The sequence below is a fragment of the Diplotaxodon limnothrissa genome, linkage group LG12, assembly GCF_057381915.1.
Source record: "Diplotaxodon limnothrissa isolate DT_005_m linkage group LG12, D_limnothrissa_male_GT1.1, whole genome shotgun sequence".
In the NCBI taxonomy this organism is placed as follows: Eukaryota; Metazoa; Chordata; class Actinopteri; order Cichliformes; family Cichlidae; genus Diplotaxodon; species Diplotaxodon limnothrissa.
Window position 1 is genome coordinate 38,754,061 of NC_140607.1, and position 27,793 is coordinate 38,781,853.

Genomic DNA, 27,793 nt, shown 5'->3' on the forward strand with positions numbered 1-27,793 from the left:
TTTTCTTGACCAAAACTCTTTGAAATACTCATTAAACTGATTGCAGATTATTATTTTTTTAGATTAAATCTTATTTTTGTTTTTTCTCAGAGCCCAACAAGCAGCGACGATGTCTCAGGTAAATCCTCCTCCTCAGCTCCTCTCCTCAGTTTTTATCATCACAGTTTATTTAGTTTTTTTAGCTTCTTTGTGTAAAATGAGCTGCAGTGATTGTTTGTGGTACTGAAGGGAGATTTTACTGGACTTTATTTAAGTTGAAGCACATTCACATCATGATTCGTCATGATGTCAGATACGTTTGTTAAACATGTTCTGATTTGACTGATTATTCATCGTTTTTATGAAGAAAAACAATAAGATCAACTTTAAATCAGTTTGATGTGTTCAAGCTTCATCTGAGCTTTTCTCTGAGCGCCTGTGGTTCGATGTGTTCATGTTTGTTGATCATTACTCTAAACTGGACAAACTGGATCCTCTTGATTCTCAGACTCATCGACAGACTCAAAGAAGCCTCCGGCTGAACCTGGAAGTGGAGCTGCTGCTGCCAACAAAGAGGGTAAAAACAAACTGATGGAACAAATGTTGTGACAGTAACTTGTGAAAACTGTGCCACAGTGCCTCATCAAAGCTGGAGCTGGTTCAAATGTAATATTTCTGTATGTGACACTTTGTTTTAATTCCACTGGATTCCTCTGCTGTTAAAAGCTGTGGTCACACATGCACTGCAGTGAACATTAGCATGAGCTAAATGTCTGAGTGACACAGTAAATGTATTAAAACCAGTGTGAAGTCCAGTTGTGAGCACGTGTGAACAGAGCAGCAGCATGTGTGCCGATGTTCACAGTGTGGAGTAAATGTGCTGTGTGTGCAGATATAATAGTCGGGATAGAGAAATGCATCGAGACAGGGGGGTGACTTTGTTACTATATTATGTAATGTCAGTGTTCATGAGACTCTCAGGTCTTATTGATGAGTTCTTGTTCATGAAGATGTGGTCCTGATGGAGTGGATCCCCCTCTTCAGAGGTCGGCTCACTACTGCACACACTGGACCTGCACTGTACTCATGCAGCTCACCTGGTTGTCACAGACTCTCAGTGTCGCAGGTTGACGCCTGTAGTCGTTGTGTGAAAGAGGTTTACTCAGCAGTGTGAATGACTCACAATTAAAATATTTTTATTAGAAATAAATAATAAGCACTTACACCCTAGTGTTATGGAAACGGACACGTGATTTCAGTCTTAAGTGAACAAAGTCAGATCTGATTAGTCTCAAATTCTCTGAATCTATGAAGGAAAGTTTTAGGGAACACCAGCCTGGAATCAAGAATCATTTTCCTCCAACACTGATGGGCTGTTTCTGACTCGTGTTTCTCTCAGACTCAGAGTCGTCTCAGAGCTGTGCGGTGGTTTTGGAAAACGTCACAGACAACATGTCCACAGATCTGCTCTCCATGCTGGTGGAGAACATCTCCGGGTTGGATGAGAACGGCTACAGCATGGAGAACATCTGGGAATCCAACAGCACCGTGGTCACATTCAAAAGCCCTGCAGGTAGGACACACCTGGACTTTTCCTCCCACACACTACACTACAGGGCAGGCATCCCAGATCTACTTTGTTAAAACCTTTGATTCTGATTTTACATTTTAAAACTCTCTTTATGCAGCACTCAGATAAATTGTGCAGATTTGTCCATATTTACAGCAAATCAATAAAACTATAAAATAATAATTGAATAATTATTTTAATATATGTTTTTACAAAACTTGAAATATAAAAAACTGTTATCTTAATGTACGCTGTTTCAGGCACATGTGGGTTACTTTTTTCCTCTGTATAACCTTTCACTCCACGTCTGAGCTCAGTGTTCACGTTGGATTCAACCCCAGATCTCATTTCCCATGTTTTGGGGCGATCGTGGCTCAAGAGTTGGCAGTTTGTCTTGTAGTCGGAAGGTTGCCGGTTCGAGCCCCGGCTTGGACAGTCTCGGTCGTTGTGTCCTTGGGCAAGACACTTCACCCGTTGCCTACTGGTGGTGGTCAGAGGGCCCGGTGGCGCCAGTGTCCGGCAGCCTCGCCTCTGTCAGTGCGCCCCAGGGTGGCTGTGGCTACAATGTAGCTGCCATCACCAGTGTGTGAATGTGTGGATGACTGGATGTAGTGTAAAGCTCTTTGGGGTCCTTAAGGACTAGAAAAGCGCTATACAAATACAGGCCATTTACCATTTTGGAAATGTTGCTTTAAGATGTTTATATTTTCAAACCGTGTCTTTCAAATGTCCTTACAAACATTGTAGAGCTGATATCAGTGGACAGCTTATGCTGGCTCAGTCTTTGAGATTAAACATTGATTTTAACCTTGAAACAAGTTCTATTAGAAATAACACTAAAATAAATAAATCTGACATTTTATAGCCCAGCTCTGTCTCTCATCCTCTGATGAAACAGTTTAAGTCTGAAAGGATTAATCTGGATTATTTTGCAGATGTGGAGAGATTCCTCTCTGTAAGTCAGACCAGCTCAAAGATGAAGAAGCAAGGACTGACCGCTCGGCCTCTGGAGGCGGCAACGAACATCCGAGTGGAGAGTCTTCCTCCGACTGTGGTTGAAGGTACATATGCTCCTAAAAACCATAGACTGTATATAAAAGTCTAACTTCAATAATTACTTCCTCCAAACCATCAACGTGTCTTTTAGACCCCATTCCTACAAAACTGCTCAAAGAAGTCCTGCCATTAATTAATTCTTCAATCTTAAATATGATCAACCTATCTCTAATAATCAGCTATGTACCACAGGCCTTCAAGCTGGCTGTAGTTAAACCTTTACTCAAAAAGCATCTCTAGACCCAGCAGTCTTAGCTAATTATAGGCCAATCTCCAACCTTCCTTTCATATCAAACATCCTTGAAAGAGTAGTTGTCAAACAGCTAACAGATCATCTGCAGAGGCTTATTTGAAGAGTTTCAGTCAGGTTTCAGAGCTCATCACAGCACAGAAACAGCTTTAGTGAAGGTTACAAATGATCTTCTTATGGCCTCTGACAGTGGACTCATCTCTGTGCTTGTCCTGCTAGACCTCAGTGCAGCGTTCGATACTGTCGACCATAATATCCTATTAGAGCGATTAGAACATGCTGTAGGTATTACAGGTACTGCACTGCAGTGGTTTGTATCATATCTATCTAAGAGACTCCAGTTTGTGCATGTAAATGGAGAGTCCTCTTCACACACTGAGGTTAATTATGGAGTTCCACAGGGTTCAGTGCTAGGACCAATTCTGTTTACATTATACATGCTTCCCTTAGGCAGCATCATTAGAAGACATAGCATACATTTACACTGCTATGCTGATGACACCCAGCTCTATCTGTCCATGAAGCCAGATAACACACACCAATGAGTTAAACTGCAGGAATTCAGATCAAACTGAGGTTATTGCACTTGGCCCTGAAAATCTTAGAAATATGGTATCTAACCGGGCTGGACGACTATTCATTATTATCAGGAAGTCCTAAAAACTCCCTGAAAAGCCTTCAGCTGATCCAAAATGCTGCAGCAAGAGTCCTGACAGGGACTAGATTCATGTGAGTTTGCTGATTGTGTATTTGTGTGTATTTTGAAGCTTTGTTGCATATTTGTTGATGATTCCTTTTCTCCTGGTTTTCTTTTTTTGTTGTTACCATTTCACATTATCCGGGTTTTAAATTTCTTTAAACACACTGTAATATGTGTGTAATATAATAAAAAAACAGATCTGTTTTTTTCCTCTTTCGTGAGGTTCAGCACATATTACAGTGTGTTTTCAATATATGGGATGAATTATTAGAATTGTAGATCCTAGCATGTCTCAGGATTTCTTGCCAAAACTGTTTCAGAAAAACACCTGCAGTAAAAAAAAGATTCTCACACGTAGTAGATTCTATATTATTAGAGTTTTTTGTGATGTTTTGGAAAAGTTATATCTGTCAGTTTGAGCTGACTTTTATTTACGGCATAAATATGTGTTTTAAAACAAGAGTTATGTCATGTTATTTACAATGAATGCTGGATGTCCTGAGGGGGTTCTGCTGTTCCTGAGCTCATTCATCATTACACAAACCTCACGTTATTGTCAAATTTCATGGAGACGAACCTTTAGAAATTGAATTTATCCTTTAAGCAGCTGTAAAATTGTGTATTTCTGTCTTATTTCTAGACATGCTGGAGCTGTATTTTGAGAAGACCTGGACTCTGCCGGCCAAAATTGTCATGATCCCAACTGAACAGGCTGCCATCATCACTTTCAGCGACCCTAAAGGTTTATTTAGCACGGTGGCATGTTGGTTAGCACGGTGGTTAGCATGGTAGCCGCACAGCAAGAGGGTCCTGACCCTAACCCTATTCACACACTGGTGGAGGCAAGCTACAGTTGTAACCACAGCTGCCCTGGGGCAGACTGACGGATAGGTTAATTGATTAATCTAAATTGCCCATAGGTGTGAATCTGTGAGTGAATGTGAGTGCGAATCGTTGCCTGCGTCTATGTGTTAGTGTTCTGGCGACCTGTCCAGGGTGTACCCCGCCTCTCACCCTATGACAGCTGGGATAGGCTCCAGTGCCCCCCGCAACCCTGGAAAGGATAAGCGGAAGCGAATGGATGGATGGATGAAATAATTTGAATATGAAAGGAGTTATAGAAGAATGTTTTATGTCTGTGGGGTTATGTCAGATAAAAAAAAGGTTCAAAACCCCTTGTGACTTGGATAAATCTTTATAGAAACATTAAAAAAAATCCCCTTAACACCACTTACCTAACCTTTGCTTCTCTGCTCCTTGTTTGCTGCAGTTGTGGAAAAGATTTGTGTAAAGAAAGACCTCGAGATGAAATCTATCACAGTGAAGGTATATCCATACTATGAGTCACTGGGAACCGCCTTGTACAGCAAAGAACGCCCAACATGGAAGATGCCCGAGCCCTTCACAGAGCCTGTTCTCCACGTTATCTGGAAATTCCTTGTGGAGAAGAAACTATCAGAACACATCAATGATCAGATGCGTCCACACTTCTGCAGAGTGGATTTGAATGGCCCCGATGTGAAACTCAGCCCTGTGCCAGAGTTTTTGAGGCAGCAAGGTCTGACTGCAGAACATGTAGAAAACTGGATGAGTAAGGCCCAACATGCCTTCCGTCGCCTGATGTCTCAGTACATGGCATTCGAATGTCAAGCAAATACACCGGGATGGACAGCTGCAGAGAAAGATGTACGTTCAGTTGTGAAGGAAGATGCCATCCTGGTGCTGGATGCATCCAAAGGAGTTCTGACTGTTGCTGGCCGAGCTGATGATATAAAACGAATCAGGGCTCCTGTGGAGAACATTCTTCTGAAAGCCATGAGTCACATTGAACGACAGACAAACAGCATCTCTGAGGAAATGATTTTGTCCCCTGCATGGTTCTACATCCTGAAGCAGGAAGGGCTCCAGAAAGCTGCTCTGGACATTTCTCCTGAGATGAAACTCTCTTATGATGAAGGCACCCAGAAGTTAACCATTACAGGACTCACTGCAGAGGTCTACAAGACTAAGTCATGGATCTTGGAGAGGAATGTGAATATGAGTAAGAAACAACAGAATGTCCCCCCATGTCTTCTAGACTTTCTCAGAACATTGGATCCCATGGACTTATCCCAGGATCTGTTCACATCTCAAGGCATCAGTGCAATCTACACCATCGACAACAAAGGGCTTCTCCTGTTTGGGAGTTCTGACAGAATCCTTGCTGATGCAGAAAGTAAGATGAAGGCTGCTTTGGCTCATCAGATTGTAAATGTGGAAGATCCGGAAGTTCTAAAACTCCCTACCTGGGTGGACCTGAAACAAAACCTGCTAGATATCTTCAACTTATCGAAGAAAAAAACTGTGGCCATTCAGATGCACCCAGAGAGAAAAATAACAGTGGCTGGTTTTGTGAATCCAGTGAAAGAGGTCAGCCAGAGTCTGAGGGCATTTGTTGAGAACTACTCACGAGTTCAAGAAACCATTCGTGTCCAATCCTGTGCTGCTGTTCAGTTTATTGAAAAGAAAAGAACAGAGGAATGGTACAGTATTGCCAAAGATAATAATGTTTCAGTAAGTTTTCATGTACAGAGGCCAAGAATCAGCTTTGCTGGAGCTCGTCTTCATGTCCAGAAAACCAAATCCTGCTTTATGGAACTGGCCAGTGCTCTCTTCACTGACACCTTAACTGTGGACAAGCCCGGAGCAAAGAAATACTTCCAAACCCAAGGAAGCATTTTCCTGCCTACAATAATGAATGAGTTAAGATGTGTTATTCTCCTTCGTCCAGAGATTGAAGAGGAAGAAGAAGAGGAAGTAGAGAATTATGAAGAAGAAACTACCCTGTGCAGAGTGCAGACCAACAGTGGAGTACTGATTTCTGTCAGTAAGGTGGACATCTGCAGCTTTGGTGTGGACGCTGTGGTCAATGCAGCTAATGAGGACTTAGACCACATTGGTGGCCTGGCTTTGGCACTGCTAAAGGCTGCAGGACCACAGCTACAGAGAGAAAGCAGCGACTACGTCGCTAAAAATGGACGTCTACGTCCTGGTGACGCCATCATAACAGATGCCTACAACCTGCCTTGCAAACATGTTGTCCATGCAGTTGGTCCACGATTCTCTGACTTTGACAGGAAGACGTCAGTGTCACGCCTGAAGACTGCCGTTAGAGAAAGTCTGAGACAAGCAGAGATGGCCAACTGCTCCAGCATTGCACTGCCAGCGATCAGCTCAGGCATCTTTGGTTTCCCTGTTGACCTCTGTGCTGAGACCATAGCCCAGGCAGTTCGGGAGTACTGTGACAGCCCACAAGGTCTGAGATCATTAACTGAGATTCACCTGGTGGACAACAACGATACGACCGTCAGAGTCATGGCCACAGCTGTGAGCAAGGAGTTCTCTGACCTCGGACCTACAATGACCATCCCACAGCAAGCAGGCGGGAAACGAACAGGGGCTTCAGGGTAATGTTAAAGTTTTTTAATAATGAACTTTTACTGCATGCAACTCAACATTGATGCCCATCAACAATAAAACATAAAGCAAAAGCTGCAATGAGCAAGTAGTTAGATTAGATTAGCAAAAATGCTGGAATCAGGGCAAACAGCTAGCTTGGCTTGCAGCATTGGCTCACATGTAACAACATCCATGTGCTTTTTTCCAGTTCTTGTGCTAAACCTTTAGCTTTGCCATGCTACATAACTGACAGTGTGGTGGTAATCGCTCTCCCTAAAACAAATAAATACAATATAACTTTCTTTAAATCTTCACTCAGATTTACTGTTTTTGGTACCCAGCATCTCTGGTACCAAAGAGCTACAAAAAAGGAGGGAAGATTCAATTTTATCTGCTATAACATGAGGTCGTTATGTAAGTCCCGGGATGTGTGGCATCCACAGAAACCTCTGAATCTCAGCTAAAAGCTATAAACCATTTCTACAACCACCCAACACAGTAAACACAACAAACAATTAAAACAGCAGTAACATCATTTCGCAAAATGTCCATCAAAACAAGCAACCGAGCCCCATGTGCACGGAACCACAACTAACCAAGCGAACCATACATTTTCTAAAAGCTGAGCTCTCATAGATTCCAAAAAGTTACAGCCCCTCAGAGTTTAAAGGGACAAGGGGTATTTAAACTGACTGTGGCACAAGGCAAAACAGGCCCAATGTATGTGAGTGTGTGCGTAATTCACATGTTCACATGTTGATTACTGGTTTTCTGGAGTTTAATGTCTTCTGAAGCATATTTTCAAAGTGTGTGTGTGTGTATTGTGCTATTCTTACTTAGTGTATTGTCTGTCTTTGTTACCGTTTGTTTATACTGGAGCACTGTAACCAAAAATAATTTCCCCTAGGGATCAATAAAGTATTCTGATTCTGATGATTCTGATTCTGATATTTAAACGTCTGATGAAATCTCACAAGTGTTAGCTTTATTTTGATACCAAGATAGTTGACACAGGGTTTGTGCTTGCAAAGAAACTTACATGCAGCATGTAAGTTGAATGTCCACCATTTTATTAAAACAAAGTGAACTTAAATATTTTAAAATTGTTTCTCAGTGGATATCACCGAGGTCGAGGCGAACGAGGTCAGAGCCAGTCACATGGTGCCAGTTGGTCTGAAACAGGAGGAAGAGGAGGAGGACGAGGAGGAGGACGAGGAGAAAGAGGTGAATCTTGGGGAAATCATCAGGGTAACAGAGGAAGCCAAAGTCCCAAGCAACACACCAGCCATGGAGAGCACGGAGGGTAAGGTTCCTCATCTTCTTTTCTTTGGTTGTATAAAACTCTGCCATAGTGTGATGTCATCAGTGCTGTTATCTGATTGGGTGTAGGTTGGAGCAGACCACGGCTGAGGGATTAAAGATCATTCTGTGCAAGGGAAACATTGAGGACCAGACTGTGAGTACCTGTGGTGCTGTTTGGATCACGACTGAGAGGATTCTGTAAACTGCTGGTTTAGAGCTAATTACAACATGAGAACATAGAATTAGATCACATACACATAAAAACCAAGATTAAAGGTGAATTCTAGATTATTACAATTTGTAGAAAACCTTCATAGTTTTGTCCATTGTTGATCACTCTCTGTTGACCCCTATCTGACCACTCACATTCCTTTGCTTATCACACGTCTTTTTATTAGTCTTTACTTCTCAAACTTTGCAGATTACTAGGATAAACACAGTGCCTTGAAAATGTATTCACAACTCTTCACAACTTTTCCACATTTTGTCACATTTCAGCCCCAAACATAAACGTATTTTATTTCTATTTTTGTGAGATTGGTCAATCAAAGTAGCACATAATTGTGAAGTGTTTATACCTGGTGTTTTTACGAATAGAAATCTGAAAAGTGTGGCGTGCATTTATATTTACCTTTACTCTGATACCCATAAATAAAATATTCAGTACTATCTTTACGAGTTACTGATACAACAGCCAAAAAAAAAAGAGAGAGAGAGAATTATGACACTGAAAACACAGGATCAGCACATCTAACAGATCACTATTTACATTCACAGTTTGGTGTCAGCCCTCTGTGTGTCACAGTAACAGAGATTATGGTTTAGTTTCAGCCTAAATAACCCACGTGTGTTATTTAGGACCTTTGACACTGTTCTTAATACTCCGTTGAATGTCTGTTTGGAAGTTTCTCCTAATATTTCCAATAATTTTCTGAACTTTTTTATTGAAAAGGTTGTCACCACCAGGGCTCTTATCACAGCTCCTGACTCTGACCCTCTGTCTCTGCCCCTTGCACTGCTGTTTTCACTCAGTTTGAACTTGTGACGCTCTCCACTTTAGAGGATGTGGTTCGCCACATAAAGCCCACATGTTCCCCTCGGGATCCTTTTCCTCCACAAATTGTTTTTAGTCAGCTGAAAGATTTTCTAGTTTATAATGGCGTCTTTGAGGTTTTTCAGTCAGGTTTTAAAAGCCTTCATTGTCACGGTGGTGGAACGGACTCAGGCGCAGACTGAGGTAGCACGGTTCAACAACACTTTATTAATCACTCTGGTGCGCTATGTACACGTGAAGGGGGTGGGGGGGGAGACACCAGGGTCCCAGGTAGGGATGGGTACCGGTTCTGACATAAACGGTAGTAACCAGACCGAAAAGCAGCGCACATTTCGGTGCTTTATTTCGTTGTTTTTTATTCCTGAGCTGTCATACACTTTGAATTCTAGCCAATAATTTTACGTTTCCGAGGATAGTAGGCGGGTCCAGGTACGTACGTTCTGTTAGAGCAGAGCTACAGATTAAAAATGTCCAAGGCGAAGCGGTCAAAGTCTGGCTGTACTTCACAGCAAAATATGCAAACTCAGCAGCAACAAGTGCTTTAAGCTGATACTGTGATACTGTCAAAGGAGGTAACACCAAGAATCCGATGAAACACCTGGCGACGCATAGCGTTTTTTTTAAAAGCCCAGAAATGCGCCGTATTTGATAGCTTGCTGCGAGACCTCACACCGAGCACATCTACTGCGGGTGGGTTGCCTGTTATGCAACATCCCCCAAAAACCCGAAGAGGAGAGTCCTGGCCCCTAGCCCTGCCAGTGTAGCAGAAATGATGAGGATGATGATGCAGCAGCAGCCGTTCTTCTCTGCGTGAGGAGCTTAATGTTGTTCGTGTGTAATTTACGTTGAGTAGGCTAACCACGTTATTACATTAATGCATGTAAGGTGAACTAGCAAACATCATCATAGCTACATGCGGCTGTCTTCTTGTTTGATGGCAGATACTCCCTTCACCCTGGCCAAAAAGGCTAAAATGACCAAAGAAAAAGTGGAAAACAGCTAAACATGAGAGGTTTTTGGACAAAGTTTGTGTTCTCCATTCTTTAAGCACCGTTTGAGCACCGGCACCGTTTCAAAAGTACCGGTTTGGCACCGGTATCGGGTAAAACCTAAACGATACCCATCCCTAGTCCCGGGGGTCAATAGGGGGGAAACACACGTCTTCACACTTGCTCCGCTCCTTGTCCAAACACTCCTCACACCCACTCACACTCACGGGGTCCAGGAATCAAAATGGGCGGGTCCAGATAAACCTATAAACATAGACGAGGGTAAGACAGCAGCAAGTACGGGAACAACTAATTCACAAAGAAGCCAGGCAATACTGACGAGGGTCACTCAATATTCCAGCGACAAATAGCTCAGAGCCCCAGCCTTAAGAAGAGCCAGAGGTCGACTGCAATTCACTCGAGATCAGCTGCAGGTGCGTGGGCCAAGGGTGGAAGCCCAATCAGAACTCCGCCCAGGCAGACAGGTAGGAGAGAGAGAGAGAGAAAAAGAACAAACACTTGTGGCCACACTGGGCTGGCCGGGGAGGCACAGGGAGCATGACATTTATAGCACAGAATCTGCATTATTAAGGGTTTTTAATGACAACCTTCTGGCATGTGATTCTGGTAACCATGTTGTTCTTGTCTTGCTTGACCTAGCTGCTGCTTTTGACACCGTAGAACACAATATTCTAATTTCTCAATTACGTGATGTACAGTGGTTGCAAAAGTATTCGACCCCCTCGAACTTTCCCACATTTTGTCACATTACAGCCACAAACATGAATCAATTTTATTGGAATTCCACGTGAAAGATCAACACAAAGTGGTGCACACGTGAGAAGTGGAACGAAAATCATACATGATTCCAAAGGGGGCTGAATAATCACAAATAATCACGCACACTTTTCAGTTATTTATTTGTAAAAAATGTTTGGAATCATGAATGATTCTGGTTTTCTGGAGTTTAATGTCTTCTGAAGCATATTTTCAAAGTGGTTATAATGCAATAAAATCCAAAAATAATTTCCTTGTTATCATTTAATGTGAATTATCAAAGGAAAAACTTTTATTGTGGGGCTGAATATTTGGCTCAGGGTTGTTTTTGCTGTTTTAACGTTGGCATTTTACAAGAATCTAATCTGGCCAGCCTAAACAGACGCCTGCTTTGCTGTAAGCAGTGTGGTATCGTCTGCCACACTGTGCAGACATTTAGTTCCTCGGCCAATTTGTTTTAAAAATGAAAATCATAAAATATTTTTGTATTTTTGTGTGAACTGTTGATTGTTAAAGCTTAAACTTTGTGCCATTTTGCTTTTGTTCCACAGACTGACGTCATCGTCAACACCATCTCACAGGACTTGAACCTGAGCCAGGGAGCTGTGTCCAACGCCATCCTGTCAGCGGCTGGAGGGAGTCTGCAGGACGCCATCTACTCTGAAGCCAGAAGGGACACACTGTGGCACGGGGAAGTCATCATCACTGACAGCTACAACCTCACATGTCACAAAGTCTTTCATGCTGTTTGTCCATCCTGGGACAACGGAGGCGGCCAGGCAGAGAAGGTGAGGCTGTTTATGTATATATAAAATCACATATTAATAAATAGCTGAAAAAGAAACATGTAGCTGTAGCAGTAAACAGTGTGTTAAGTGGATGCGTTGTACAGGGAGCCACAGGCAGGAATGATTTCCTGTGTCGTTCAGTGGTGCATCATGGGTAATCTCAGTCTCTCACTGAACGAGCTCCTGTGACTGACCAACATGTCATGGAGTGGGTGGGAGGTGTTATCCAACATTGTCTTTATCTTGGACAGCATCCGCCTCTCCGACACCACCTTGAGGGAGTCCAGCTCCATCCCCACAACATTGCTGGCCTTACGGATCAGTTTATTAAGTCTGTTGGCATCTGCGACCCTCAGCCTGCTCCCCCAGCATGCAACAGCATAGAGGATCGCACTGGCCACAACAGACTCATAGAAAATCCTCAGCATTTTCTGGCAGATGTTGAAGGACCTCAGTCGCCTCAAAAAATAGAGACGACTCTGGCCCTTCCTGTAAAGTGCTGTGGTGTTTTTAGCCCAGTCCAGTTTATTGTCAATGTGTACTCCAAGGTATTTATAGTCCTCCACAATGTCAACACTGACCCCCTGGATTGAAACAGGGGTCAAGTGTTTCCTGGTCTTCCTGAAGTCCACGATCAGTTCCTTGGTCTTTGCCACGTTGAGCTGCAGATGATTCTGCTCACACCACGTGACAAAGGAGTCGACCACAGCCCGGTACTCTGTCTCATCATCCCTGCTGATGCATCCAACCACCGCAGAGTCATCAGAAAACTTCTGAAGATGGAGGTCTCTGTGCAGTGGCTGAAGTCTGTGGTGTAGAGGGTGAAGAGGAAGGGGGAGAGGACAGTCCCCTGTGGTGCCCCTGTGTTGCTAATCACCTTGTCAGACACACACTGTGGGAGACGTACATATTGTGGTCCAGATGGGTGTAGATACGATTAAGCAGGGAGATGATATTTAAAGGTGTTACGTTCCCCTAAAAGGGTCCAGGCGGTGAGGGGGAAGTAACAAAAAGTACTCTTTAATTTAAAAGTGTTAAATTAAAGAGTTTTATTAAAGTTTCTATTGATAGCTCAACTAAAAGAGACGGACAAGCTGCTATCACCATTTAAAGAAACAAAACAAAACTCAAGCATCGGTCAGTAAACTGAAAAGTAAGTCAAACAGACATTAGTAACCAAACACACTCTCCACTGAGCAGGAGCAAGCAATCACAACATACAGCTCACTAGCCGCATATAGTGATGTGTTCTGTGTGTCGAAGCTTCGAATCGTGTGTCGGTAATCTCGGGGGAGTTTTTGTGAAGTGCGTATCGAGGCTTGCTTTGATTACGTATGCAGTGACGTTCGAGGCCTCGCGGGCAGTCCGTACCATGTGACTGATTCAGGAACTGGCTCGCCGGTTTGCGCCAGATTCGAAATAAAATGGGCAGCAAAACACAGCTGATTTCGCCATCACTGTGTTGTGGAATTGGATTACGTACATGCTACGTAGCTACTTGAGCATTTCTTCTTCGATGGAACCAGCAAGGAAGAGATTTTTTTTATCTCATCTCTCCTAATAAAGCATGCACACAGTCATAAATGTCACGAATGATAAGCACCATGAGATAAATAAATAAACAACACTACAGATCCTATAATCTGATTTCTGTCTTTTAGTTTATTAAAAAGTGAAGCGTCACACACTAGTTTGTGTCATTATCCAGATGTACATAAGCATGATTACACAGTTACACAATCATGTCTGTCCTGATAGTTTCCACTTTCTCGTTTGTATCAGACATACTGAGACAATATTCGGGATAAATAACCATGAAAACAATTTACTTATTCAGTTTAGAGGTTTACACGTCACATCATTATAATCACAGAGCCTGTTTCACTTGAATCGTCCACTTGATGGCGCAGTAGAACAAAGGAATCACCACAATGCTTCGAACCATGAGTCGACCAGTTGGATGGAAAGCTTCAGTTCATCACGAGGCTTCATCTCACCATCACTAGCTGCAACCACCAACATGGCTCTCTGGCCCAGAGCTCACCTTTCCCTGGGCTTAAATACCTGTAATTGCTGATGCTGTACAAAAGAAAAAGGTGGCACCTAAGGCAGGAGAGCTGGTAGGACACGCCCACACAGGCAACTTCAGGAGGAGGCCCTGCTCTTTAAACAAAGAAAAGTCAAAGGAACCTCTGAACCGTGAGGCTCACTTACATGATTCAGAAGAAATATTTATTTTTAATTGAATATTAAAAAGATAAAGCCGGGACCTTTTTGGACAAATAACAAATATCGAGACAGAAAATAATCAGACAGAATACAGAGAAGCTGAACGGCAGAAGACAGTGGTCGTCTATACGAAGGCCTCATATCCCCACAGCACCACGATCCTCTTCTGCTCCACATTCATAGTGTCTGATACTATTTCTATGGTAATGCAGCATTAAGCTTGTTATGAAGCCACGTCCAAAGTTTTGCTTTAGTTAGCATTCTTCAGTTAAACACACTCAATTAGAGAAATTTTAGAGAATATGCAGCACTTTGATTAGAGCGTTTTAGATGCTTTAGCGGCACCTAGTGGCACCAAAAAGTAAATTCAGCCACGGTAGCATGTGATGGAAACATGTTCTCCAAGATCTTGAAGTGATTAAAATTCTTAAAAAAAAAAAACAACATATGCACTGTACTGTTTATAACCCGTCACTAAAGTCCAGCTTCACTTTGTCTTATCTCTGTTTGTCAGGAGTTAACGTCCATCATCAGATACTGTCTCGTGGAGGCTGAGAAACGTCAGATGACATCGTTGTCCTTCCCAGCCATCGGGACAGGACACCTGAGCTTCCCCAGAGCCCTGGTGTCCAAACTCCTGCTGAGGGAGATCCGCTCGTACAGCAGCAGCAGAAACCCTCGCTGTCTGAGAGAGGTGGTCATCGTCGTTCACCCCAGTGACAGCCAAACCGTGGATGTGAGTTTGTGACTCTGATAGGAGCTGTTTAAGTGCTTATCATGTTCTGACAGTGAGCACTAGAGACGAGCAAACCCACCCTGTTAGTGAGTGAAAGCACAGAGTAACACACAGTACATACTGTTTATCACATGAAACGGGTACGAGAAGGATGAAAAGGTTTAATTAACTCAGCCTGCAAATATAGCAACAGGAAGCAATAAGAACTAGAAACAGACAAAACCAGACTATATCAAATAGTTACTTTTAGAATTTTGTTGTCTTAAAATCTAATTACAACTGCTGTGAGGTTTAAAATGATGTAATGTGTGAACATAAGTCTAACTGTTAACTTATCAATTCATTGAGCTGCAGTTATAGCAGTAACATCTAAGTTATATTGTTGTTGGTCAGTGTTTCACCAGAGAGTTCACCGGTCAGAGGAACGTCCAGCGTGAACGGCATGATTTTAATGAGCCACCAGTTCAACAGCCTGTCAGCCAATCACAACACTCCTCAGGTAAGAAGTCCTTTTAAACTTTACAATGAGTGATTATTTAATATTAAACCACTATATGATGATTTAATAGAGTTTAGTTAGGTCATAGAAACATGATGGCAGTCACAGTTTTATAAGAACAGCCCTGATACGACCATCAGTAACAACTCGTGTCTTTATGATGTAAATAGACGATGGGTTAAGGTTGTGCAACAGGTGTCGCTTTTTAGCTTTATGTTAAAAACATTATGAGCCGGACTCAGATGGCCAGTGGTATGAGGCAGAAGAGAGAAAAATTATTTCTAACCACTAAACCCCATCAATTCTATTCAGTTGAAAATTCTTGTTTTAACACATTTAAGACAAATCAGCTGAGCTATTTAATTAGTGATCAGAAAAGGACTCGTTATTTACAGATAAAGATCTTAGTCACTGGTGTTATTTCGAGCCTCCAGATAAAATCGCAGGTCTAAAATCATCCGCTGAAAGTCTGCGTGTGCTTGTTTCAGCCACTTTTGGCCCAGTTTTGTCCACCTCCCTCGGTGTGTACCAGATGCAGATGGGTCAGCTCGCCTTAGAGGTGTCGTCAGGTGACATCACCAAAGAGACCTGTGATGTCATTGTCAACTCGTCCAATCAGACCTTTAACCTTAAAGCAGGTGAGTGTTTCTGAGTGCTAAAAACACAAAGACTGTATTTAACTGTAGAAAGTCAATGTGACGTCTGACTTACTGCTCTCCTCTTATCTTTTCTCAGGAGTGTCAAAGGCGATCTTGGACGGCGCTGGAATAACAGTTGAGCGAGAGTGTGCGCAGTTCGGTGTGTGCCTACAATTTTGTTGTACATGTACACTGATGATGAAGGGCTATTCTACTCTATTCTATTCTACATGGAACGGCACACTTGACTCCCTTTTCAGCATCACCAGGCAGTTAAAACTGAAAATTTATTAATTTCAAAACCCTGAAGTCTGTTTCAGTTTATTCAGAAATCAAACGTAAAGTAGTTATTTGTGAAATAGGTTCCCTGAAAACTGTCCAGAGCTCATAAACAGAATCCTAGATTTCAGATGATATACAGGAAATACATCATTCCCAACATACACTGTACGTACAATGCCAACCTAAATCACTAAATAAATAATACAAATCCAATGGATCTAGACAGTCGTACACGAAAATAGTTGTGTGAATTTAAGTATGAACTTTAATATTGCGCTATGTTTAAAGTTCAAAGCTATATTTACTATACAGGGTTCAGAATCAAACATATTTTAGTAGCAGTTTATCAAATTCCTGTTAAAGATAGTGGTTGATGACAGTGGTTAACATTTATAAAGTGTTTCGAAGCTCTTACTTGTCTTAACACAAACTCGTACATTTACGTTTGCATTTCTTTCCACTCAAAAATTATCTTTCCTTCGTGTTGTGAGTGAGTCTGCTGTTCAGTCTTAATGTCACGTTACACATAACACAGACATTATGAAAGTGTTACAGTTAACGTCAGAAGTTTGTAGGATCATCTTCTGTGGACTGTGTCATGGCTCGTATACCTGCTTTATGTAAAGTCTGTAATCTGTTGAGATAAGTAGGAGACGCTTTGTACCATATAAGATTACAATCATAAAAATAAGGCTCAAACAAAGACTGGTACAAGGTAAGTAGAGCTTCACATTAAAGGAATGGAAAAAATTAGCTAACATATTTAATGTCTTTATTAATTCTTAAAGGTCAGATATTTACCAATTTAAACCTTTAATAAATTATTGAATTTTACTTTCAACTTTCAATAACTGGACCATTTATCAGGATACAGACATGTTCAATACGTTTCCAATTTCAGCAAACATTACAAAATTCTAGAGGAATAGACACCGAATCACTGAAATATGAAAGGAAAAGACGTCGTCCTAATATTGACCACTTTGAGATCACAAATGTAATAGTTTTACTAATGTTGATTTTATAGCATTTATTTATAAATGTGCATATAACTTACAAACGAGTGCTGTCTCTCTGATGGATTTTGAAATTAATCGCATCAAATTCTTTTGCTAAGATTCCACCTCTGTGATCAGCATCTTTAATTTCTTTTTTCACAGATATCCAAGTTAAATAATTAACTTGTAAAAAATGAGAGAGAAAGGAGGGTAGGATGAAGAGCAGTTAGTGAATAAGGAAGTGCAGGCAATTAGTAAGGAAGTGATGCCAGCTATGAAGAGAATAAAGACTGGAAAGGTGATTGGTACAGATGGCAGGTATGGAGAGGTCTAGGACAGAGAGACATTTTTAGGAGACTGTTTGACATATGAGAGGACACCTGAAGAATGGAGAAGTTTACTGATATCATTAAGAAAATGATATGTGATGTTTGCAGACACTGTGCTCTGTAGTGAGAGTAGAGAGCAGGTAGAGGACCTCTAAAGGGAGCAGCTGAAAAAAGAGCATGGCCTTGTAAATGCAGTTTATATTGGCACTCGGGAGGAGTAATAGCCCAAGGAAGGTTGTCTCCTTTGGAGATAAACTGGTCAAAACTATTTGCAAGATTTTCATCATTTAATAAATTCTGGCACAATTTCTTGCTCAACTGTTTTTAGGTGTTAAATCCTCCCAATTCTTTCGATCTTTGGGCTGAAGGAAGGACACTACTCGGTGTATAAATGCTCAATCAACAATCTTTTATTCCATACAATTCAACACTTTATGAGCACAAACCATCCGGATGGGGAGCCATGCATGAAGAGGGTCACAGCAAGTCTCAAACTGGTGGAGGGTTACTCAAACTCTCCTAGCCTCTAGTGGCCCCCACCTAGTCGTAAAAACCTAAACATTCACATTCTCTCTAACTCCCAGCGAGCCTGACTTATGGCCTTGGCTCCCTATTTTGTCTGCCTGGGGTGGGGGTGATGTGCTCTCTGTCTCCTCCACTATCAGAAAAAGCAAAGTCAGCAAAGTCCTGACTCTCTGAAAACAGTATTTCCTATAACTCAGCAGTATAATGCATCATAAACAATATCATTCATTCAATCAGCAGTCTAATGTAATACAAATCAGTTTAATAACTGTAATAGTTTTCACCTTCTTCTAATTCAGGAGAATCCTGCAAACTAAAACTACATAATAGTTTCACAATCTTTAATTAGGGGTCTAACATGGCATTAGATAATATTATAATCCCACAGAGGAAGCACAGGTTTGTATGTTTCTATTGACTTACACTTAGTGTCACCTTATTTCTGTATTTTATATATAATTCTTTGTTTCCATCACTGAGTTTTAATATAACATTTATAAAGTATGTTCTTTTTTAAACTAAATTTTAATACCTGAGTAAGCCATTTTTTATTTATTTTTAAAATGACTTCAGGTATGGTGGAGTTTGTGCACAGTGGTTAGCACTGTTGCCTCACAGCAAGAAGGTCCTGAGTTCGATTCCACCATCAGGCCGAGTCTTGCTGTGTGGAGTTTGCATGTTCTCCCCGTGTTTGCGTGGGTTCCTCCTGGGTACTCCGGCCCCCTCCCACAGTCCAAAGGCATGCAGTTAGTGGGGTTAATTGATTCATCTAAATTGCCCATAGGCGTGAATGGTTGTCTGTCCCTGTGTGTTGGCCCTGCGACAGACTGGCGACCTGTCCAGGGTGTACCCGCCTCTCGCCCTATGACAGCTGGGATAGGCTCCAGCACCTTCCGCGCCCCTGAAAAGTATAAGCGGTAGAGGATGAAGTTTATTGAATGAGTTATTTAATCAATTAAAGCATTAAATTTTGCATCTGGTTCTTTGCAACTAAATACTGAAACTCATGATCGATATATGTTTTTTCAGTTTTCATCCTTGTCCCTTGTATACAGAGATTTATCTAGAGTCTCTGAATCTTTTGGTGATATTATGTACTGTAGATGATAAGACACTTAAACACTTTGCAATTTTGCATTTACTGAAACGTTTCCACAGTTTGCACAGCTACTCACACAGAAACATGTGCAAGTAGCCTGCAGGAGGTCATTTTGACAGTGCTCCTCTTCTTCCTCACACAAAGGCGCATATACCAGTCCTGTTACTGGGTTGATGCACTTCTACAGCCCTGTCCAGCTGTGTTTGGCCCATCGCTTAGACTAACAATCAATATCGATCAATATCTTTACTGTAAAGTCACTACCTTGCTGTTACTACCTTTTACCAAATTTCAGGTTCCGATGTGAAAAATAGAATTTCAAAGTTATGGATCAGATTGGAATACTTTTTAAAATATTTCAAACGTGTAACGCTTTGGACTGGAAAATACCAATTCTGCCACACTGTGTTATAAGCCTCATGTGCTTCCACTCTGCAGTGAGTTCCATGGCTCAGCCTCATGCAATGATCCTGACATCAGCCGGGCAGCTGCCCAGCAGGAACATCGTCCACATCATCGGCCAGAACGACCCTGCAAACATTAAAAACATGGTTTACTCAGTGCTGAAGTTCTGCGAGGAGAACAAGTTCAGCTCTGTGGCCTTCCCTGCCCTGGGAACAGGTCTGTACATATTATTTATGGTATTCACTGATTTGCTGTGCAGCAGTGTGCAGAGGTCATTACTGCATGAGGAACTGTGGCAAAGGTCCCATCAGAGTTTGTGTCACACCAAATTAATATTAAGCTGAAACACACCAACTAACCAGATCCCTTCTACAGAGTCTTTGAGATCTTAGATTACACCAAAACCATCAGTTTGTTGGTTTTGTCCAACTCTTTCATCTTCGAGCTGTAATGAATGTTGCAGCCAGATGTGAGATTGTTGCTCTGTTGAGTTTCACAAAGTGTACTCTTCATCCTGTTTCCATCCTTTCATCATCACCATCATCATCCTTGTCTGCCTGTCAGGTCAGGGAGGGGCCAGCCCTTCAGCGGTGGCTGATGCCATGGTGGATGCAGTGGTGGAGTTTGTGAGGAAGAAACAGCCGAGGTTTGTTCAGAGTGTGAAGATCCTGATCTTCCAGACGGCCATGCTGAACGATTTCCACATGAGCATGAAGAAGAGACAGGGAGAGACGGTGGAGGAGAAGAGTGTCTTTGGCAAATTCAAAGGTACGTCGCTGTTGTTTGGTAGGGAAACCCAACTGTAGATGGGAAATTGTTTACTTATCCATTTCATTTTGATCATGGTGGCTTAAAAAGTACCAGTAAATTTCTCCTAAAAGACAATGTTTGCTCTTTTATTGACCAAAATCAAAAAGGCATTTCAGAATAACTTGAACTATCTGAACATCTCTGTGGTTTGATCCTGAAGATGTAAGTCTCTCTTGATGTGTTTTTAACATGTTTTTTAATTTCCCTCCTGGTCATTGTGGTGAAGGCAATGGTGCATTTGATAGGCAGTGTTCTTTTAAAAAAGCAGTAATAATGTTAATGAAACTGTAAAATGTCTTTGTGTAAGGATCTGTTTTCTATGTTTTTTGTAATTGGGGTTTTAGTACGGGCAGAACTTGAATTTGAATGCTTTTTAAAACTGAATTTGAATGAGCCCAAGTTAAAATTCAGTGTATTGGTTTGAAAATGATCATCACTAAATTGAAAGAAAGAAATCATTTAAAGGCCAGAATTACCCTGACATTCATGCTCACAATGAGTGTTTGGAAACTTCTGATCATAACATAAAATGTTGTCAGATGGATTCACGTTGGATATTATTATTGTTTCAGCAACAGTCCGCCAGTTCATGTCAGGTCTGGTATCCGGGTCGGCTCAGTCCAGCTCTGTTGACTTAGTTCTGGAGAGGGAAGAGTTTGAGCCCACAGTGTTTCAGCTGTGTGCCGACGACAACAAGGTACGCATTTATTCATTTATTTTTTATTCCAACAATATTTAATTTTTTGCACACACATGGATGGATGGAAAACAAGCAAACAATCAAACATATCCTGCCTATTGTAGCAAGGCAATCTGGATCGAGCAACGTGCCCAAAGTCAAACTGCAAATCTTTGTGCTAATCAGAGAACAAAACAAATCAAAGCCTGTGTGGTCTAAAACAGAAGATGGCTCCCCTCAGCTGTAGCTCCCACAAGCTTTGGTGAAAAAATAAACCTAAGAAAATGTTAAATGTTTCAGGCATAACCTTCCCTTTAAGTAGGTAACCTGATGGGTAATGTATTCTGTGCCAACGGTTGAATGTTGTGGTGAAGACAGGGACCGCCTCTCTCTCTGCAGTGTGTGTGCGAGTGAGAGTAACATCTGCAGTACGAAGTTTACAGCGAGTGAGAAGAAGAAAAGTATGCTTATAGTAGCAGCTGCTGCAGCCAAAAGAGAGTCGAACAGGCCCAGCTGTGAGCGAAATGTTAGGATTCAGCTGATCACTGTGTTTACCGCCTCCAGAGGAATAATGTTCTGCTGGTGCAACTTTCCGATGCCTCTCTCCACTTTGCTATAAGTTGACCCAGACCAGACAGCTGGTTAGCAGCTACAAGCCAAACTCAACATGATCTGTGCATAACAGGTGATTCGTCCACACACACTTAAAGTTTTGTGAGTGAGCGAGAGAGGTGTTATGTGTAGTTTTAGACATGTGTCAAGCTGAACTTAAATAAATAAATTCTCTCTCCAGACTGGAACGATATTGCTCACAGACAAATCTGGCTGCTGTCAGAGAGCCTGTGTAGAATTACTGGACAGACTGATGCACATTAAATGGTTCCAGAACACTGAATAAATCTATTTCTGTGAGTTTAAGAAAATGTATCGATACCTGTAACTAAAATGTACCACGATTTCTCCAACCCTGCAGGCTTTGAGTGAGGCCAAGAAAAGGATTAATGACCTGATTGTTGCTGAGCAGGCACAGAAAACCATCTCTGACCCATTCATTAGTCAGATGTCACAGGCTGACATGGAGGAGCTGAAGGCTCTGCAGAGGAAACTGACGGTCAGCATCCGTCTGGACAAAGGAGCAGAGGACCAGGACCCCGAGATCCACCTGGAGGGTCTGACCAGAGACGTGTTCACTGCTGAGTCTGCACTTAGGTCAGCAAACAGAGACGTAAATGTTTTTCAAGAATGTTCAGTGCAAGGTCCTAACTGCTTTTTCTATTTGATGACCATCAGGGACATCATCCGGAAAGTGGAGAGGGCGGAGAACTCAAAGAGACAGGCTTTGTTAGTGAGCAGCCTGGTAGAGTGGCAGTATCCAGACCGCAGTGGTTCAATGGTGCCGTTTGATATTTACACCAACCTCAAACTGGAGGAGGCGCTAGAGAAGAAACAAAAGGTGAAGATCAAGATCAACAATGAAACGTACACCGCTGATCCAGGACTTAGAAAAGCAGTTACAGCAAAGAGGCACCCTATGGAGCTCTTTCGGAAAGAGGTGAAGGGTGAGTCATCTAGGCACTTTGTCTTTTATGGAGGTTTTACCTCAGAAAAAATAAGCTGAAAACAGAAGAGGTGATCAGTCTGTAGCCACCGCATTTTACATCTTCCACTGAAACTCTAATCACAGCATGTTGTATATATGCACTGTTAGTTTGAACTGAGCTCTTCCAATGATTTTTACAGATGACACTGCTCTGCCTCTGCCTTCTTGTTGGGAGGACATGAAAGGAGACCTTGTGAAGTTGTTTGCTCTGACTCGAGGATCTCAGGAATACAACGACGTGGAGCAGGAACTGACAAAGAATCGACTTCATGTTAACATCATCAGTGTATGTTCAGTCACAAATACACGGAGCAGACTGTATGACTGTGACGGTTAAAAAAATTGACTAGTAAAAGTCTCCATAGTAAACGAATGTTTTACATATGCTGTACATAAAAGATGGATGAAGTCACCATGGAATCACCCACTGGTGTGAGGTTAAAGCTTTGGTTTTAGCTTCACCATTTATAACTGGATTAATAACAAGTATGATTCAGTGCAGAGAGGTCTGTTAACACATGTTGAGTGAGAAAGATGACTGGAAAGGAAAAACTCAATGCATCATGGGAATCATTGAGTCCACAGTGAAATCCTATAATTTCACTGTGGCCCAAAACTGGAGCTCTGTTAGAATAATTAACAGAACTTCAGCCATATTATTTGTGAGATAATAGGACAATGCTCCAAAAGGCTCCAACAGCACACACATAAATCAAACAAGTAAGTTATATAAAAGTTCCTCCTCATCCCCAAAGTTGGTATGAAGGCAGTGATTATCTATAGAGACCAAAACACAACCATAACGTATGTATTTCTGCTATAAAGTTTGGACATTTAAAATGGGAGTCTATGGGGACTGAAACTGCTGGAGCCAGCCTCAGCACACCTCTTTCATATGGATGAAATCTTTCAAAGTTCATCTATGTACAAAGAGAGCCAGGTGGAGGTTTCTGCTAGTAAAAAGGAGTAAGGAAGAAATGTTTTCATGATTGAGCAAAAAAGATAAATATCCATATACACACATCATTAGACAAAATAAGCAGAGGTAAGAAGGTAAGAACTATGAGAAGTAATAATGTGTTTGGATTGTGTTGGCAGATTGAACGGGTCCAAAATCCAACACTGTGGCAGAACTACCAGATCCTGAAGAAGCAAATGGAGGCAAAGAATAAACATAAAAACAACGAAAAGCTTCTTTTTCATGGCACCAGGGCTACATCTGTCGATCTCATCAACAACAAAGGCTTCAACCGCAGCTACGCAGGAACAAACGGTATCTGAACACTCATACACGGCACATTTATAGAACAGTAATATCAATTAGCAGACGCCATAATATCCTTACCAAATATGTAACAAATAATGTGTGCAAAGAGAAACAATAATATAAAATGTAAACTTTTCATTCATTCAGTTTGTTATTGCAGAAAATTCTGCTGTTAATGTGTGAAATGATGGAATATTGACACTACTGACAACATGATTGGGAGATATCAAAGATATCAAAGATATCAAAGTCCATATATTCAGTATTACATGTAATTACATGTTATTATTGTGAACATAAAATCAGCAAATCTTTCATAAGATTTCGTTAGATTGGTAGATGGTTGCTAGGTAACATGAAGACGTCATATCTATTACTAGTAGATTAATATTGACTGCTAACTTTGAACACCTGCTTGTGTAGGAGAAAAACAGAAAACAAAAAAACAGAGGTTTGTGTGTTGCAGTAAAATATAAGGAGGCCTATAAGGTCAAACACTGCAAGTAAAAACAAAACAAAACACAACAGCAGTTGAATTAAACACAAATGAATTTTAATAGAACAAAGTGAAAGTAGAAAAGAAATCAACTCTTAATTGACAGAGGAAGTGTTTTTGGGGTGGCAATAATGTGACGGACCAGCTGCAGAAGTGACAGAACCCAATACGTGAGAATCACTGAAGGCTCTGCCTCCCATTCTACTTTTAAATACTCGAGGAACAACAAGTAGGCCTGCAGAGCGAGAGCGAAGTGCTCTAATAGGGTGATATGGTACTACAAGGTCATTAAGATAAGATGGGGCCTGATTATTTAAGACCTTGTATGTGAGGAGCAGGATTTTAATTCTGGATTTAACAGGAAGCCAAAACAGGAGAAATCTGCTCTCTCTTTCTAGTCCCTGTCAGGACTCTTGCTGCAGCATTTTGGATTAGCTGAAGGCTTTTCAGGGAGTTTTTAGGACTTCCTGATAATAATGAATTACAGTCGTCCAGCCTGGAAGTAATAAATGCATGAACTAGTTTTTCAGCGTCACTCTGAGACAGGATATTTCAAATTTTAGAGATGTTGCACAAATGGAAGAACGCAGTCTTACATATTTGTTTAATATGTGCGTTGAAGGACATGTCCTGGTCAAAAATGACTCCAAGGTTCTTCACAGTGTTACTGGAGGCCAAGGTAATGCCATCCAGAGTAAGAATCTGCTTAGATACCATATTTCTAAGACTTTCAGGGCCGAGTACAATAACCTCAGTTTGATCTGAATTAAGAAGCAGAAAGTTAGCGGCCATCCAGGTCTTTATGTCTTTAAGACATTCCTGCAGTTTAACTCATTGGTGTGTGTTATCTGGCTTCATGGACAGATAGAGCTGGGTGTCATCAGCATAGCAGTGTAAATGTATGCTATGTCTTCTAATGATACTGCCTAAGGGAAGCATGTATAATGTAAACAGAATTGGTCCTAGCACTGAACCCTGTGGAACTCCATAATTAACCTCAGTGTGTGAAGAGGACTCTCCATTTACATGCACAAACTGGAGTCTATTAGATAGATATGATACAAACCACTGCAGCACAGTACCTGTAATACCTACAGCATGTTCTAATCGCTCTAATAGGATATTATGATCAACAGTATCGAACGCTGCACTGAGGTCTAGCAGGACAAGCACAGAGATGAGTCCACTGTCAGAGGCCATAAGAAGATCATTTGTAACCTTCACTAAAGCTGTTTCTGTGCTGTGATGAGCTCTGAAACCTGACTGAAACTCTTCAAATAAGCCATTCCTCTGCAGATGATCTGTTAGCTGTTTGACAACTACTCTTTCAAGGATGTTTGATGTAAAGGAAGGTTGGAGATTGGCCTATAATTAGCTAAGACTGCTGGGTCTAGAGAAGCTTTTTGAGTAAAGGTTTAACTACAGCCAGCTTGAAGGCCTGTGGTACATAGCCGATTATTAGAGATAGGTTGATCATATTTAAGATCAAAGAATTAATTAATGGCAGGACTTCTTTGAGCAGTTTTGTAGGAATGGGGTCTAAAAGACACGTTGATGGTTTGGAGGAAGTAATTATTGAAGTTAACTCAGAAAGATCAATTAGAGAAAAAGAGTCTAAGTGAATATTAAGTTATTAAATGAAGTCATTACCAGTTAACGTTAAAGGGATGGTTGGCTCAACAGAGCTCTGACTGTTTGTCAGCCTGGCTACAGAGCTGAAGAGAAACCTGGGGTTGTTCTTATTTTCTTCAATCAGTGATGAATAGTAAGATGTTCTTGCTTTCCGGAGGGCTTTCTTATAAAGCAGCAAACTATTTCTCCAGGCTAAATGATGATTTGATAAATTCGTGACATGCCATGAATCATATTTCTGGAGATGCATGTTTGCTATTAGCCGTTTACTGTTTCCTTGTCACTTCAACAACTCTTCCATTATGTTAAACAAAAACACTCGCGTTGTATTTCTGTTTCTGTTTTTTTTCCTTGTCTTTTCTTCCACTGCTGCTCAGGTATAGCTTGAGTCAGTGAGAGACATTTTCTGCTGTCTTGTCTTTTGCTGGCTCAACCCTGTAGGCCAGACAGATGTTCCTCAGCAGTTATTATGCTGATTTCCATGTTTTATTTTTTGGCATGTTTTATTTAGATTATTTACAGTCAGTAGTTTATTAATCAATGGATGACACTTTCACTGGTTGTTGGAGAAATAAAACATCCCGTGTTTCACGACAGATTTTCAAATTGCTCAGTCGGATCTATCTACATATTCTTTAGAAGAACAGGCACAAACCTTTTTTTTTACCAACATTTAGGGCGGATGTTCCCGGCTACACCTGGGCTACCAGAAACAAGCCACAGCTTTTTTTTACCCTCCACCTACAAACTGATAGTTAAACACTCTAATGACATACATGATACATATCTGACAGAGACCACAGCTGTGGAGCAGCGTTCACTTAAAAAAAACTTTTGTCGACCATCTTTGACTAAATCTTTTTATTTATTCACTCTGTCAGTAGGTGCAGCAATCGGCAAAGGTTCTTACTTTGCTGTGAACCCAAACTATTCAGCACAAGGCTACGCCAGCCCTGACGCCAAAGGACACAAGCGCATGTACCAGGCCAAGGTTCTTGTTGGAGAATACACTCAAGGAAACAGTGGCATGATCACCCCTCCAGCCAAATCTGGGAGCGCTTCAGACCTGTATGACAGCGTCACAGATAACATGTCGAATCCAACCATGTTTGTGGTCTTCAATGATATCCAGGCTTACCCAGAATACCTTATAACATTTACATGAGCTGCCACCACTGTGCAACATTTCTGAGAAAAAAATAATAACCTTTCCTCTTATGTTTGTTCTGACTGTTCATTCTTTAAAATTACAAATTATATAAAATATTGTTTGTCTGTTTTCATTTGCTGTTGTCACATTATTTTTAAATATTTTGAAGCACATTTTAAAGGAAGATTAAACTAACGCTGAAATAAATTCCAGTGATTCTCTTCTCTGTTATTTCTTTAATGTGAACAATAATCGGAGAATCGTAAAAGTAAACTCCAGTTTAAATTGTCTCCTGCTGCCATTCCCATTCCCTTCAGGTCACCCAGGGTGTCGCTATGATTAGTCACATATCTAGAAAACTTTGGTGTAGCTGTAACTCACGTCACTTGGTAAACTTACTCACTCAATCACTTCTGGTTGTCACGGGGAATGAGGGACCCGGGTGTGGAGCTTCTGAAGGAACAGACAGTGCTTTTATTTACAGTGAAAAAGGAAGGGTGACAAAGAGTCCAATGT

General features: G+C 41.3%; 1 protein-coding gene across 1 annotated transcript in view; it reads left to right on the plus strand.

Annotated features, from left to right (window-relative positions):
* The window catches only part of LOC146621887 (protein mono-ADP-ribosyltransferase PARP14-like), a 32,397-nt gene extending 5,085 nt beyond the window's left edge, over positions 1 to 27,312 (plus strand). Inside the window, exons 3-23 of the mRNA XM_085367585.1 lie at positions 91 to 118; positions 488 to 556; positions 1,379 to 1,552; positions 2,485 to 2,610; positions 4,196 to 4,297; positions 4,826 to 7,001; positions 8,108 to 8,296; positions 8,383 to 8,449; positions 11,667 to 11,903; positions 14,647 to 14,868; positions 15,262 to 15,367; positions 15,856 to 16,005; positions 16,103 to 16,165; positions 19,677 to 19,859; positions 20,208 to 20,411; positions 21,026 to 21,150; positions 22,106 to 22,341; positions 22,423 to 22,691; positions 22,873 to 23,018; positions 23,831 to 24,005; positions 27,009 to 27,312. Coding sequence (XP_085223711.1) covers positions 91 to 118; positions 488 to 556; positions 1,379 to 1,552; positions 2,485 to 2,610; positions 4,196 to 4,297; positions 4,826 to 7,001; positions 8,108 to 8,296; positions 8,383 to 8,449; positions 11,667 to 11,903; positions 14,647 to 14,868; positions 15,262 to 15,367; positions 15,856 to 16,005; positions 16,103 to 16,165; positions 19,677 to 19,859; positions 20,208 to 20,411; positions 21,026 to 21,150; positions 22,106 to 22,341; positions 22,423 to 22,691; positions 22,873 to 23,018; positions 23,831 to 24,005; positions 27,009 to 27,292 — 5,331 coding nt within the window. The 3' untranslated portion in view covers positions 27,293 to 27,312. The remainder of the gene's footprint in view (positions 1 to 90; positions 119 to 487; positions 557 to 1,378; positions 1,553 to 2,484; positions 2,611 to 4,195; positions 4,298 to 4,825; positions 7,002 to 8,107; positions 8,297 to 8,382; positions 8,450 to 11,666; positions 11,904 to 14,646; positions 14,869 to 15,261; positions 15,368 to 15,855; positions 16,006 to 16,102; positions 16,166 to 19,676; positions 19,860 to 20,207; positions 20,412 to 21,025; positions 21,151 to 22,105; positions 22,342 to 22,422; positions 22,692 to 22,872; positions 23,019 to 23,830; positions 24,006 to 27,008) is intronic.
* Positions 27,313 to 27,793: the final 481 nt, after the last annotated feature.